Genomic DNA, 16283 nt, shown 5'->3' on the forward strand with positions numbered 1-16283 from the left:
CCCCCCAACAACTTTGAACTCTTTAAAAGGCCCAAGTCCTGAATACCGCACCCATATCTAGGTTCCTCTTGCTCCCCACTCATTCCTGAATGTGAGACAAGGACATTTTTTCTCACCCTCCTCTCCATGTTGCAGCTTTTCTTGTTCCTGTTTCATCAATACTCATTGTTCCTGTGAGATTTCTGATCTTAGGCTGCAAATATATCTTGTCCTCCATATTGCCCTCCTCCTCCTCACAACCTCACTTGCTTCGAATCAAGTCTCTTATTCTCATTCTTTTCCAAGACCCCCAAAACTGTGGAACTCCTTACCTCCTTTCCCTTTGCTTTTCCTCCTCTCTGCCTAAAATCAAACTTTGCGTCTCCTAATTGCCCACCAACCATTTCTTGATTTACCTCAATTTTTTAATCCTACTTTCTGCAATCTTGGCACAATGGACTTCTGACCCTTTAACCTTGGTATCCCAATTAAGAAAATAAATTTTTGAAAAGGGTGAGAGGTGGTGGGAAGCCTTGCTTGATGAGGTGGGATTTGTCGGCTGGTTGGTGGAGGAGTAATATCTGACCCCTCGGCACGGTGATACCAGCTCCAGATTCCCCCTGCAATGTTGGGAGTTCCGATAATTCCAGATTGAGGAGAGAGCTGACCGGTCCAGGAGGACTTTAAGGACTTAAGCTCGATAATTTCAAACAACAATAACAGCAACTTGCATTTATATAGTGCCTATAATATGGTAAAACATCCCAAGGCGCTATATAAATGCAAGTTATATATGCAAATAAAAGAGCTATTATCTGACAAAATTTGACACCGGGCCACATTTGGAGATATTAGGACAGGTGACCAAAAGCTTGGTCAACGAGGTAGGTTTTAAGGAGCGTCTTAAAGGAGGAGAAATGGGTAGAGAGGCTGAGAGTGTTATGGAGGGAATTCCAGAGCTTAGGGCCTAGGCAGCTGAAGGCACGACCGCCAATGGTGGAGCGATGAAAATCGGGGATTTGAGGCTCAGAGAGATTTCAAAGGGTTGTAGGGCCGGAGGAGTTTACAGAGATAGGGAGGGATTCGAAAACAAGGATCAGAATTTTGAAATCGAGGCATTGCCGGACCAGGAGCCAATGTAGGTCAGTGAGTACAGGGGGTGATGGGTGAATGGGACATGGTGCGAGTTAGAATACGAGTTTAAATTTCTTTAACCTTGTTTATTTATCAAATCCTTCCTGCACTATGAAGGAATGCCACAACACATTAACAGTAGGCCCAGAACACCTGTACTCTCGGGTGAATCCAGCAAATATCACTAGTGCTGGCAGCATGAGAAGAGGCCCAGCATACTCCACTTGTCCATGTGCGATATACATGGTAATCTGTCTCCAATAAATCAGTGCTTGTAGTTATGGAGTGAGAAAGGTGGAACGTTTGACCTTCCACAGTTTGATTTCAATTTTCTTACCTTATGGCAATTGCTGCACCCCAAATTCGGCCCTGAGTGAGATGGGCTAACAGCACAGAGGGAGCATCAAACTTTGAGCCTTGCTTCGTGCTATATTCAGTGGTGCCTTTACACATTAGATTGTGGGGGGATTGAGCAAAGTCTCCCTGTTCCCCCCCCCCCCCACCCCCAGTCCCCAATCACCCCTCCATTGTTGATCACAAATAATTAGGTGAATATTGTACCCCCAGGCCAATTTGAGATCTAGAGCTTGTTGGGTACATCAAAAGAAATTTGACTCATGAGTTTCTCATCTGCAGGTGTTTAAAAAAAAACTTCTCCAATATCATTATGGGCTTCAAGGTCTTTGTGAAGGCACTACCATCTGACAACACAAACAGGCACTTGGACATTGGGCTAAAACTGCCCCCACCCCATTCTGTTACATAGATGTTGCCATCAAAACGATCTGGCTGTACATCCCCATGGTCCCCCAAACCAGAATCTGGCATAGTGTTTGTCTCACCAACTAAAGATCTGTGTCCATTTACAGTGGGGGTGGGTTCGGGGAGTGAATGTGAGGAATGGACCACAATAGCAAGTTAGCGGTTAAATCTGTAGCGAAGGGTCTGTGAAGGGGAGGCTGTGAGTTGGGGGGAGACTGTGTTAGGGAGGGTCTGTGAAAGGGAGGCTGTGTTGAGGATCTGTGAAGGGTAGGCTGTGAGTTGGGGGGAGACTGTGTTAGGGAGGGTCTGTGAAAGGGAGGCTGTGTTGAGGATCTGTGAAGGGTAGGCTGTGGGTTGGGGGGAGACTGTGTTAGGGAGGGTCTGTGAAGAGGAGGCCGTGGGTTGAGGGTCTGTGAAGGGGAGGCTGTGGATAGGGGAGGCTGTGTTGGGGAGGGTCTGTGAAGAGGAGGCCGTGGGTTGAGGGTCTGTGAAGGGGAGGCTGTGGATAGGGGAGGCTGTGTTGGGGAGGGTCTGTGAAGAGGAGGCCGTGGGTTGAGGGTCTGTGAAGGGGAGGCTGTGGATAGGGGAGGCTGTGTTGGGGAGGGTCTGTGAAGAGTAGACTGTAGGGGAGGGTCTGTGAATAGTAGGCTGTAGGGGAGGGTCTGTGAATAGTAGGCTGTAGGGGAGGGCCCTGTGAAAGGGAGGGTCTGTGAATAGTAGGCTGTAGGGGAGGGTCTGTGAATAGTAGGCTGTGTGTTGGGTGGGAAGGGATGGCTGGCAGGAAGCTCCCTACTTCCGTGCTGAACCATGGGTTACATGAAGACCAAGTTCTAGGGCATGATTCTCTTTTTGGTGATGTCTGAGTTTGGAGAGACTGAGTCCTCCTTCATGCCTGTGGAGTAATAGGCATTAGAGACCAATTCTTGGGGAACCTGGCGATGAGCCTGTTGCAACAAATGTGGACAGTGTATTGATCAGTTGGAACAGGTCAGGCATAGACTCTGCCAGGAGCTTATAACACCAAAAAGAGTGACAAGTCCACCCTCCAAGCCCCCAGACCACACCACCCTCTTCCATCCATCATAAGAAGGGAGAAGTAAACCAATATCAGAAGTTGTAATAAGACCTAACTCCTCCCAAAGCCCTGCAATGAGTGACGGCCCAATCCCACAGGCCCACTGCCCCACTTGGGCAAGGAATCCAGCAGCCTCTGGTCAAGCCAAAAAAAACTATTGCACTGTTCCCAGCAAATGCACAACCGTACAGACAATCTCAATGCAAACCCCTTCAATTGCCATGTGATACAACTGTAGTGAGTTCACAAATATGTGCATTTTACTAGATAAAAGTAAAGCCAGACTGGTTAAGCTTAATAATAAAAAAAAAGTCTGGTAGATTTTGCATAGATTTACATAAAATGTACAACACAGAAACAGGCCATTCGGCCCAACATGTCTATGCTAGTGTTTATGCTGCATACGAGCCTCCTCCCTCCCTACTTCATCTCACCCTTTCAGCATAACCTTCTATTCCTTTCTCTCTCATGTGTTTATCTTGCTTCCCCTTAAAGGCATCTATGCTATTCGCCTCAACTACTCCTTGTGGTAGCAAGTTCCACATTCTAACCACTCTCTGGGTAAAGAAGTTTCTCCTGAATTCCCTTTTGGATTTATTAGTGACTATCTTATATTGATGGCCCCTTAGTTTTGGTCTCCCTAAAGTGTGCTTGACTTAGCTTTTAAACAAAAATAATGATACGAAACGATGGCATTTTGTAATAAAATAATTTTGCTGAATGTGTACAGCACGTTAATCAGGAGATGAAAGTCCCTCCTCCTGGGCCCCTGAGGGAGTGAATATTAGAGCTGTTTGCCCAAGAATTGGCTTGTCTCTGCCGAGGGTATGTGGGAAGAATCAGTTATTTATGTACATTGGCTTGAGAAGAATCAAAGTTTGTCACAAAGGGCACTTCAAAAGCAATAATTTAACTTTAATACAGAATTATCAAAATATTTCAAACATCCATTGGGAGGAAAAAACAATTTACTACAGAGGAAGAGAAAAGGGAGGAGAATTACTAAGATTCTGGTCAACTAAAGAAACTAGTCTCTTCTATATCTTTTTTTTGTGAGAGAATTTGCTTTGTTGCCATGGTTACTGGTGATATTGTTTCAGCAATTACACGGCAAGTCTTAAATCTTTCAGAGGACCTTAGCTCCAGCCGTTCATCTTGTTCATTTCTGAAGGATCTTGGCTTTTGTGCATTCGCCCTTTCTGGCTCTCTCGCGCGCTCTCTCTTGCGCTCTCTCTCTCTCTCTCTCTCTCTCTCTCTCGCGCTCTTGCTCTGGCCTGTCTCAGCCGCGATCCAACTCCTCATCATTGTCGACATTATTAATTTTCGCAGATGGCAGAACTGGAGCTAAGCAAATCGCGCAGCAAAATGGGAGAAGCTTTCCAGGACAAAGAGACCATTTCATTTGGTAATGAAAGATTAAAAGATAACTCCAAACATTTGGAAGCAGAACGGAAAGAGCTTGAACCAAGTGAGAAGGTGCAGGATGCACAAGCATCTTGCAATGGCCAGAGAGCATGGCACAAACATGACAGTGACTTTGTGGGAGCCCGATTAAGCAAAATGAGCATTTCTTGCAGCACTGAACTATTCTCGCAGAATGCATCAGCTAAGCTGCGCTCCGAGACAGCAAGTGAGAAGCATCCTAACCAGAACAATAACGCAACATTCCCAGTACAAGTCAGTGACAAATATCACACGAGCAGCAACCGAAACATACTGAGCAAAGCCCCAGACGAAATCTTTCCCTCAGCTAAAACTCTGGAATTTCAAGGTCTGCGTCACCAGGTGACGGCCAAGGAGCTGGTTGAGGCGGAGCTCTTGAACAGAAATGTTGCTGAACAGCTTGAAAAAGGAATGAAGACCGTAGCACAGGTTCAGCAGTCCCTTGGCAAGTATCTAAACAAAGTCAACTCGATTGCTGGCCTGTACTTGGAAACCAGCAAACAGAAAATATCCTTCTATGAGGCAGCGAAAGAAGGGATAATTGGCTCGTCTGTTGCCCTCGAGTTCTTGGAAGCTCAGGCTGCAACGGGCTACATAGTCAGCGCACTGTCAAGTGGAAAGTACTCTGTACAGGAGGCAATTGAGAAAGGTCTCGTTGCCCCAGAGTGGAAGGAGAGGCTGCTTCAAGCAGAGAAAGGGGTCTCGGGATATCTTCATCAGGGTAAGACCTTATCTGTATTCCAAGCCATGGAGAGCAAGCTGCTTGATGGACAATCTGGAAGACGGCTGCTCGAAGTTCAGTTGGCGTCAGGAGGAATCATTGACCCAGTGCGGAGTGTTAGGTTACCGCTCGAGACTGCATGTAAACAAGGCCTCCTCAGCCGTGACACTCTCCAGAATCTGTACAAGCCGCTTGGCAACGCGAAAGGCTTTCAGAATCCCAACAAAACAGGGCAAGCTATGCATTATGCAGAATTAATTAAATTGTGTGTGGTGGATTTAGAAGGGAATTATCTCCTCCTTCCCTTTGGGAAACGTAAGATTTCAACTCCATCCCCTGCGAGGGCCAGCACCATTGCAGTGGTCGATACCAGCACAAAATCAGAAATAACTTTATATGATGCATTTCTGAAATACTATATTGAGGAACAGACCTACCTTGAACTCTCAGCACTACAGTCCCAGTGGAGGGAGACTATCAATGAGTCACAGGGCACCATCCAGTATTTTCTTACTGACAGTGACTCGGGAAGGCAGTTCAGTATTGATGATGCTTTAAAACAGGGCACCATTAGCCAAACCGATCTCAATAAATATCGAGATGGCCATATCACAGTGACTGAGCTCGCTGACATGTTGACCAGGAGGACCAAGGTAGCCACCGATCCCAATAGTCCCATTGCAGGCATTTGGGATCCTAATGGATGCAGAAGGATTTCTGTATTGAAAGCCATGCGTCAAAATTTAGTGGAACGGCTGACTGCCACTCGACTGCTCGAAGCACAGGCTTGTACTGGCGGGATAACAGATCCAGCAACTGGGAAGAAATTCTCCATTTCGGAAGCGTTGCAGAAGGATTTAATCGACACCGAAATTGCTGCCAGCGTCCAGAAAGCTCAGCAGGCTTACAGAGGCTTCCTTCAGCCAGGGACACGGACTACTTTATCAACCGCAGAAGCTCTGCGTAGGAACCTGTTGGGTCGCGACCTAGGCCACCGATTCCTGGAGCTGCAGTATTTGACCGGTGGGCTGGTGGATCCAGATTTCCAAGGAAGGATTTCCTTGGAGGATGCTCTGAGAAGAAGTCTTATTGATGACCAGACCGCTCAGAGACTGCGGGATGACAAAATGCACACCAGGAACTTGGTTTGTCCAAAAACCAAACAGAAGATCTCGTATAAAGAGGCTTTGGTTAGGGCTGTATTCGACTGCCACACAGGCTTGAGATTTCTGGAGGCAGCTGGACAGCCCAATGCTCTCAGTTAATGCTTCACCATTTTATCCCCCTCTCTTGCCACTTAATTTCTCTGCTTATATATGCACTGCTGCAGTCTTGTATAAAGCTCTGGCTGAGTTAGTTTATGACTATTTCAAATCTAACCCTTTGCCTTTACGCTCATTAAATTTTAGTTTTTTTTTGCCCTGCCCCTTTTCCAATTTTCGCTGGGATTTTTTTCTCTCTCTATATTTGGCCCCTCCTCAAAGTGTAACTTGTGCTTAAACACTTGGCAATCCTCCAAAACTCTGCCCGATTGGCCACTCTTCACCTGTGAGGCTAGTCAATAAGTGTCGTTATGTGATTTGACTTTGGGAGTGTTGTAGCTGGGTCTGATTCTGCTTTTACCAGATGACCACACACACACACACTCCATCAGGAAATCACTGGATGAAATGATCAGCATCTACACGGGCTTTATTTTTTCCTTCTCCACTCCTCTTAGTCTAGGGATGCTGATGCCGATTGTCATGTTCCCATCACCGTTCCAGCTTGCAATCTATTAATTTAGCACAGACAGGGATCAATCCTGGGAGCTTCTTGGTCTATAGGGATCATTCCAGAACACAATCCATTTACTAACTCCACCATTGCAGAGTGCAACCGATTTTCTTGTCTCCTTATTTTTCCTTTCCTTGACATCTTTCAGTGGTGCCCTATTTGCTGTCGAGTGTGTTTCATCCCAACTTCTGTTCACTGTTGTTCTTTTAGTTGGGTAAAAAAGGACATGAATGAGAGCAGTCTGAGTGCCTGTGGGGAAGCAACAAGGGTCCTGCTGAGGACCTCGCGATGGTGCCAATAACGTGAACTAGGAATTGTGTTTAGCTGCTAGATCGGTTCATAACCTATCTCACTTAGCACAGTGCTGGTGCCACACGACACGATGGAGGGTGTCCTCATTGTGAAGACAGAATTTGGTCTCCACGAGGACTGTGCGACGGTCACTCCTACCAATACTGTCAAGGACAGATAGGTCTGCGACAGGTAGATTGATGAGGACGAGGTTAAGTAGCTTATTCCCTCGTGTTGGTTGCTTTCTGCCATTTAGTGACACATTGGGATGCCAATTGCGTCACTGGACTCTCTGCAATTAGGTCACAAACGTTGGCCACCAGTTCTGTATTCTATCACCCCAAGTATTTGATACGATAGCATCTTAAAAGCACAACTATTGTCCCATTTCCTCAATAGGGAGAAACTGTTTCCGTTGGCAGAAGGGTCAGTAACCAGAGGACTCGGATTTAAGATAACTGGCAAAAGAACCAGAGGCGAGATGAAGAGAAATGTTTTTACGCGGCGAGTTGTTATGATCTGGAATGCACTGCCTGAAAGGGTGGTGGAAGCAGATTCAATAATAACTTTCAAAGGGGAATTGGATAAATACTTGAAGGGAGAAAATTTACATGATATGGGGGAAGGGCAGGGAATGGGACAAATTGGATAGCTCTTTCAAAGAGCCGGCACAGGCGCGATGGGCTGAATGGCCTCCTTCTGTGCTGTCATCCTATGCTTCGATCATATACCTGTGATGGTACATTTTGAAAATGTCCTACAATGTGTGGACACAATAAACTTTACCCATCTTTGCGATTTGCTCAGATGTTGGTCTCCTTACCTAAGGAGGGATATACTTACTTTAGAGGTGGTGCAGCGAAGGTTCACTAGATTGGACAACCCTCTCATCCCAGGAATCAATGAGGACAAATTCAGTAGGCTTATACTCTCTGGAGTTTAGAAGAATGAGAGGTGATTGCATTGAAATGTACAAAATTCTGAGGGGGCTTGACAGGGTAGATGCTGAGAGGCTGTTTCTGCTGGCTGGAGAGTCTAGAATGAGGGGGCACAGTCTCAGGATAAGGCGTCGGCCATTTAGGACCAAGATGAGGAAACACTTTTTCACTGAGGATTGTGAATCTTTGGAATTCTCTACCCAAGAGGGCTGTGGATACTCAGTCGTTGAATATATTCAAGATTGAGATCGCTAGATTTTTGAACACTAAGGGAATCAAGGGATATGGGGATTGGGCGGGAAAGTGGAGTTGAGGTAGAAGATCAATCATGATCTTATTGAATGGCGGAGCAGGCTCGAGGGGCCGTATGGCCTACTTCTACTCCTGCTCCTATTTCTTATGTTCTCTTCGGCTTATAGCGGTAATTGTAGTAACCCTCTCTCAAAGGCTCCTCCATGACTCATCTGACTGAGGTCATAAGTAGCTGAGTTGTACAGACCAAGAGGTCCCAGCTTTGATCTGCAGCCTGTTCTGAGTGGGGTGCGTACGATGGGGCCTCGGTGTTAGGGAGGGAATTGGGTGCCCAGGCCCTCTGCTCCTGAAATGCTATCCAGCGACCCCCTGATGCAAGTTCCTCTGTGCAGACGTTGAGTGAGGGACAGGGTGGGGGGGCTCAGCTCTGACTCCTCAGGCCAAATAACCTGCCACCGCTGACTGCTTCAGCTCATACATGATGAAGGGTCACTTGGTGGGCTGGGGGTGGGGGTTAGTGGAGGCTGAGTTGTACCAGTGGGGTTGTACAGCAGCAAGGAGTCAATGGACGGAACTTTCAACTTTGTTGGGGGGCATAAAATGAGCTGCCTGTTATACACCCTCCCCGATTTTCCTTTCCGTTCTGGCGATTGTCTTTAGGGCAGGGGCAGGGAGGGGGGAAAGAGAACAAAAATCTTAAAACAAGAATGCGGGGACCAGTTTACAGCAACCCTTACTGGAAAGGATGAGCGCACTTCCAGATAATTGTTACTACCCTGTTAGTTCCAGCTTTTTTTTTTGTATAAAAGAGATATGGTTCTTAAGTTCTCTGCCGAAGCTTTGTAGTAGTTTAGACCATAATAAGAGTTTACTGAAGCAACTCGAAGCTTCAAATCTTCAAATATGGAAAATGTCACTGTGTGTGGACTTATCTGCCACTGTCCACATGAAGACTTCTTAGATGGATAAGAGAACACTCCTGGAATTCACCATGTCTAAAGTGGACAGTTTTCAAATGAATCGCACAAACTTTCTTAAAGAGTAATGGCTTCAGATGAAGATATTCTCCAGATATTGTAGCATTCAACGAAGTTTTGAAAGATCGTCACTCATGGTACTGTCTATTTTTTTGAGCACTATTTCTAACAAAACTCTTAAGATTGTGATTAAATTACTAACCAGTTTCTGAATAAAATTAATGCCTTTGCTTTTTCCTATTTTTCCTTGGCTTCTGATTTGAAAAGTCACACTGGTGCGTGCAGGCCTTTCGTTCATACAGTATACTCTGCATATTGCTGTAGCTGCGTTGTGTAAATGTGGCTCTTATATAGGCACAGTGTCCAACACAGAAAATGTTTTAAGGGCAAATGTTAAGAAATGTGAAATGGAAACACAAATGCCTGAAGTGCACAGTGGGTAAGGCAGCATTTGCAGCAGCGAGATAACTTCATATATTTAGAAGGATTTAACCTTTACATCAGTGCTCAAACTGGGAGTCGCAACAAACGGAAAATACTGCATTCAGTTTTGTAAGCGTTATTTTTACTTCTGTACTCTTTTATGGCTTGTTGTAGGAATATCTATTCCGGTTTTGGTTTTCTCTCTTGGAAATGTCCTTAAATGTATATAGATATATCTCAAATATAAAATCATTGATTCACTGGACAATTTGCGCTTCAGTCCCAGATCAATATAAATTTGGGGATGAGGGGGTGAGAAATGTTCTGAATGTTCCCCACCCCTCTCACCTGGTGGGTGGTTATGATTGATTACAAATTTGTACATTGTGGAAAAGTAATTGTGGTTCGTTACTGCAAATGGTATTATTTTGAATATCTTTTAACTCTACTAGAAATCGGTAGAAGAGGAAAAGCAAGAGCATGTCGATAAAGTTGGTGAATTGTTGAGATGGGTTTCTGACAAGAGCAAGAGCATAGCTAAGAGACAACTCAAATCACCAGCAGCTGAGCCAGGTGGAGTGGAGAAATCCCTTTCTGAAAAACAGGTACTGTAAATCTCACATGTCAGTGTTTATGTTTTAATTGGACTGTTCCTTCGGATCTTGTGGTCGGGCACATGGGAGGGCAGGGTCCATTATATCCTTACAGTATGAAAGAAAAAAGAAAGACTTGCATTTATATAGCGCCTTTCACAACCTCAGGATGTCCCAAAGTGCTTTACAGCCAATGAAGTACTTTTGAAGTGTAGTCACTGTTGTAATGTAGGAAACGCGGCAGCCAATTTGTGCACAGCAATGAAATAATGACCAGATCATCTGTTTTAGTGATGTTTGGTTGAGGGATAAACATTGGCCAGGGCACAGGGGAGAATTCCCCTGCTCTTCTTCAAAATAGCACCATGGGATCATTTTCGTCCACCTGAGAGGGCAGACGGGGCCTCGGTTTAATGTGTTATCCAAAAGATGGCACCTCTGACAGTGCAGCACTATTCTGGAAGTGTCAGCCTAGATTTTGCGATCAAGTTTCTGGAGTGGGACTTGAACCTACAACCTTCTGACTCTGAGGCGAGAATGCTACCCACTGAGCCACAGCTGACTAGAGGTATCAAGTTTGTGGAAATAAATATTTACGTTATGAATTGAATGCAAAATTTCAAGTTGCACCACCTTTCTTAGGGGATGGATGGAGCCAAGTGGGGGGTTGAGTTGGTTATAAGATGGCATGCTGCTGATAGGAGGTTGGCACCCTCTATAATAATATATTTGAACCAGGCAGTTTTCTAGGGCTGTGGTTCGTGCCTGGATCAGTAGAAGGGCTTTGGAGGGGTAGACCCATCACTGGGGCTGGGATTGTTCCTACTTGGCTCCAGATACCAGGTAAGGGTAGTCCTAGCTTGACGAGCAGTGCCCTAGGCTGACTGATTTTACCTCCTGCAGCATCCTAGCACACACTTAGGGGTCCCTAAGTCTGGATCTTTGCCAAGCTGCACCAAATTTTTTTGAGCTTGTTTAGGTAGGGTGTGTGGACTCCATATCAGGTTAATGAAAATCTCAACCTGTGTCCCGTTCTCAGTAGTTTGCTCTGGAGATACTTAGGTTTTGATTAGCCTCTTGTAGCGTAAATCGAGTATTAATTCCTGAACTGATTCAAGGACCAGCGCCTCAATTTTAAAATTCTCATCCTCGTGTTCAAATCCCTCCATGGCCTCGCCCCTCCCTATCTCTGCAACCTCCTCCAGCCCTACAACTCTCCGAGAATTCTGCGCTCCTCCACTTCCTTCGCTGCACCATTGGCGGCCGTGCCTTCAGCCACCTAGGCCCTAAGCTCTGGAATTCCCTCCCTAAACCTGTCCACCTCTCTCTCCTCCTTCAAGAAGCTCCTTAAAACCTACCTCATTAACCAGCAACCTGTCCTAATATCTCCTTTTGTGGCTTAGTGTCAATTTTTGTCTGATAACGCTCCAATGAAGCGCGTTGGGACGTTTTTCTATGTTAAAGGCGCTATATAAATGCAAGATGTTGTTTGAGCAAAACGGGCATTTTGCTCCAATTTGTTCCAGTGTCGGGTCGGTCCCTGACTCAGGATTTATGCTGCATTTACACTTCAATCTGCAGTGTCCATGCCAAGTGAAATTGCTTTTGTGCTGACAGCACAGTTGCACCTTTTAAGCACGGTGATGCGTTTGTGCATGTCAGGCAAACCACCGGAACAAAAAAATAAATAAATTGGAGGAAGTTCTGAAGGGAATTCTGCTCTCATCTTAAAATGCATTCCACGTACTCCTTCTCAAACTGTCGAACCTGCCTGTTGAATGAAGTGAGTGGCATTTGCAATGTAAATAAGAACTTACAGGTTTTACAAACAAGATTCTTCTTCCTTTCTTGATTTGAATCCCACCTTTGAAAGTAACGTTCAAAAGGATACTAGATATATACTTGAACAGGAAAAATTGGCAGTGCGATGGAGAAGAGCCGGGGGAGTGGGACTAACTCAAAGAGCCGGCATAAGCACAATGGGCCGAATAACATTCATCGTGCCTGTGCTGGCTCTTTGAAAGAGCTATCTAATTAATCCCACTCCCCCACTCTTTCCCCATAGCCCTGCAGATTTTTCCTGTTTGACTATTTATCCAATTCCCTTTTGAAAGTTACTATTGAATCTGCTTCCACCACCCTTTCAGGCAGCGCAATCCAGATCATCATAACTTGTTGCGTAAAACATTTCTCATCTCCCATATCTATGTGCATTTGATGGACGCCTTTGAGGAAAATATGTATTTTCCATGTGAACTTTTAAAATCTCAGAACAAAATAGAAACTTTATGAATGATTTGATTTCCCTCACGTATTATGTCTGTCTTGTTCTAGGTGCTTCGTGTGGAATTGTCGAGCAAGAAAGACCAAATTGCTGAAGCTATCCACACGACACAGATGTTCTTGGCTAAACACAGTGACAAGTTAGTGTATTCTTTTCCTTTGGTAACATTTAAGAGTGGCCCTTTTGATCAGATGTGGAGTAAACCAGATGTGTGTGGGTTGTAAATCATGTGTCCTCTGTGTGGGAGATAAATAACTGGTGGCATCTTTTCAGAAATTTATTGTCGGGCAGGTCACAATCATTCTCATTTCCAAAAATTACTTGTAGAATTATAGAATGGGTACAACACAGAAGGAGGCCATTTGGCCCATCGAGCCTGTGCCGGCTCTTTGTAAGAGCAATCCAGTTAGTCCCGTTCCCCAGCTCTTTCCCCGTAGCCCTGAAAATTTTTTCCCTTCAAATTATCCAATTCCTTTTTGAAAGCCACTGCTTCCACCATCCTTTCAGGCAGTGCATTCCAGATCATAACTATCCGCTGCATAAAAAAGTTTTTCCTCATGTCACCTTTTGCCAATCACCTTAAATCTGTGTCCTCTGGTTCTCGACCCTTCCACCAATGGGAACAGTTTCTCTTTATTTACTTTATCTAAACCCATCATGATTTTGAACACTTCTATCAAATCAACCTTCTCTGCTCTAAGGAGAACGACCCCAGCTTCTCCAGTCTATCCACGTTATGGATGTCCTTCATCCCCGGAATCATTTTAGTAAATCTCCTCTGTATCCTTCCTAAAGTGCGGTGCCCAGAATTGGACACAGTACTCCAGTTGTGGCCGAACCAGTATTTTATAAAGGCTCAACATATCTTCCTTGCTTTTGTACTCTAGGCCTCTATTTATAAAGCCCAGGATCCCGAATGCTTTTTTAACCACTTTCTCAACCTGCCCTGCCGCCTTCAACGATTTGTGCACATATACCCCCAGATCTCTCTGTTCCTGCACCCTTCGAATTGTACTCTTCAGTTTATATTGCCTCTCCTCGTTCTTCCTGCCAAAATGTATCACTTCGCACTTCTCTGCGTTAAATTTCATCTGCCATGTGTCCGCCTATTCCACCAGCCTGTCTTTGTCCTCTCGATGTCTATCACTATCCTCCTCACTGTTTACTACACTTCCAAGTTTTGTGTCATAGCAAATTTTGAAATTGTGCCCAGTACACCCAAGTCGAAGTCATTGATATACATCAAGAAAAGCAGTGGTCCTAGTACCGGCCCCTGGGGAACACCACTGCATACCTCCCTCCAGTCCGAAAAACAACCGTTCACCACTACTGTTTCCTGTTACCTAGCCAGTTTTGTTTCCATGCTGCCACTGCCCCTTTTATTTCATGAGCTTCAATTTTACTGACAAGCCTATTATGTGGTCTTAATGTTCATTCTCTAAATAAAGAGAAAGATTTGCATTTATAAAGCGCTTTTCATGACCTTTGGACATCCTAAAGCGCTTTACAGCCAATGGAGTATTTTTGAAGTGTGTAGTCACTGTTGTAATGTAGGGAAACATGGCAGCCAATTTGCACACAGCAAGCTCCCACAAACAGCAATGTGATAATGAGCAGATAATCTGTTTTTTTTTAGTGATGTTGGTTGAGGGATAAATATTGGCCAGGACATCGGGGAGAACTCCCCTGCTCTTCTTCAAAATAGTGTCATGGAATCTTTTGCATCACCTGAGAGGGCACACGGGGCCTCGGTTTAACATCTCATTCGAAAGGCGGCAGCTCTGACAGTGCAGCACTCCCTGGGAGTGTCGGCCTGGATTTTGTTCTGAGGTCTCTGGAGTGGGATTAATCGGGCGGTACATCTGCCAGATGGGCTAGCAGTTGAAGCCCTCGCTTCCATGTTAGGGTCAGGCTGTTGGGTAAAAAAGGTAAAAGGTAAAAATTAGTCTGAAGAAAACACCAAACGAACATGGGCTTTTTCAACGTGGAAGGTAGGCAAAATGATGTCCAGATCCTCTGTGGACCACACAATCTCCAATAGCTGGCAATGGAAAAGGCCTGATACCAAAGTCAAGTAGTTCCCTCTTTCGGGATAGAGCCTTGGGTGTTGAGTCAAGCATCCAACTCAACTCAATACCTCAGTTGACTATGCTCCATGTGTTGATCTTGGCCTTGTCTGATTATTGTTCCAGCTACTCGTCTCCAACTTCAGTTGAACTGGCTCTGGAAATTATGGCGATCTCTCCAAGTTCCTGGTGTGGTACTTTGAACATGTTTGTCACTAATGCAACAGAAATAAACTTGCGACCTAAAATTTCTTTTATTACACTCTATATGACAAACCAGAGTTCTTGACGCCTGTGGTGGTCTTACTCTGACAGTAACATCTTCATGTTCGACCCTCATTCGAACACACTCCCAAAATGCTGCTAAGACTAAAGTCGAGCAGGTTTGATCGAGAATCACGGTGAGATTGGAATTCCTTATCAATTAAGAAAGATTCCAACTAGAGCAGGCGCAGGATCTCTGCCCTTTACATGGACTTTTACTCTCAGCCCACCTGGGCAAAGTCTCTTTTATTAATAGGATTGCTTCATGGTCATGCAATACAATGCCTCCACCCTGCTACCAGTAACGCTGTTCGTGGGTTTCTGACTGGGGTCTGATGGTAAGAGGCGATTATGCGTGATACGGAACCGGACACTCTGAGCACATTACAACTAAACCTTCTTGCGCGATGTCCCAAAGCAGTGTTTGTTGGCTCGGTAACTAGTGATCGGCCAGGAGCTAGCTACCTGCTTCCTCACTTTGAGACAAACCTATTGAGTGGATTGTCTGCGCGAGCACTAACTTCTCTTTAAATCTGGAGACAACACTTTCCTCATTGATCACCATCCACCTTCAGGGACATGAGCCCAAGAAATATGGGCCCAATTGAAATCATGGCTTTTAGTTTTTAAATCTCCCTAATGGCAAGTTTGTTGTTATTGCCTGGTTTTGTGATGACACAACTGAGAATTGCTTTTATATGGGTTGTTCATGCTGATGATAAACTAACAAGGACTTTTATTTCTCTCCTTTTTTTCTGTAGGATATCGGAAGAGGATAAACAGCAAACAGAAAAAAAGCTGGAGTCTCTTCAGGAAGCTTATGATAAGTTGTGTGAGCAGTCTTCTGATGACCTCCAGCAATCCCAGAGCACGCTGGCTGAGGAGGCAGTGGAGAAGGTAATAACTAACCCTGGGTTCAGGAGATATTTTACACTGAATTTCTGCAGCAGAGCAGGATTTGAGTACGGAGTTGCCTTGTCATTAACAATCCAAAGCCCTGTGTGAACTGTTGTTAATAATTGCACGATTAGAGGTTTGTTCACTATGATTTATGTACACAAAGATAACCACAGAAATTAATGTAGTCAGACTTTTGACAAATGTAGTGTGTGTTTCATGTATTTTTTTAAAACTGAAATTGCAATATCAACTTTCTTGGTGTGTGAGCGAGAGGTATACATAGCTGGGAAAAGAAACCAAACTACTGTATGCTGTAAACATGCATAGCATGGTCATTGTAATGTTGAATACATAATTCTTGCGTTTCTCTGTAAACAGAAGCATGGTGCTTAAGCTCTACAAGTA

At 44.8% G+C, this 16283-nt stretch overlaps 1 protein-coding gene across 9 annotated transcripts in view; it reads left to right on the forward strand.

Annotated features, from left to right (window-relative positions):
* Nucleotides 1–16283, forward strand: part of dst (dystonin) — a 394574-nt gene that overhangs the window by 177764 nt on the left and 200527 nt on the right. For all 9 annotated transcript variants that reach the window (XM_067984067.1, XM_067984069.1, XM_067984065.1 and 6 more), the window contains 3 exons: nt 10224–10376; nt 12699–12787; nt 15740–15875. In XM_067984067.1, coding sequence (XP_067840168.1) covers nt 10224–10376; nt 12699–12787; nt 15740–15875 — 378 coding nt within the window. The remainder of the gene's footprint in view (nt 1–10223; nt 10377–12698; nt 12788–15739; nt 15876–16283) is intronic.

This window comes from Heptranchias perlo, chromosome 5, assembly GCF_035084215.1.
Source record: "Heptranchias perlo isolate sHepPer1 chromosome 5, sHepPer1.hap1, whole genome shotgun sequence".
Classification (NCBI taxonomy): Eukaryota; Metazoa; Chordata; class Chondrichthyes; order Hexanchiformes; family Hexanchidae; genus Heptranchias; species Heptranchias perlo.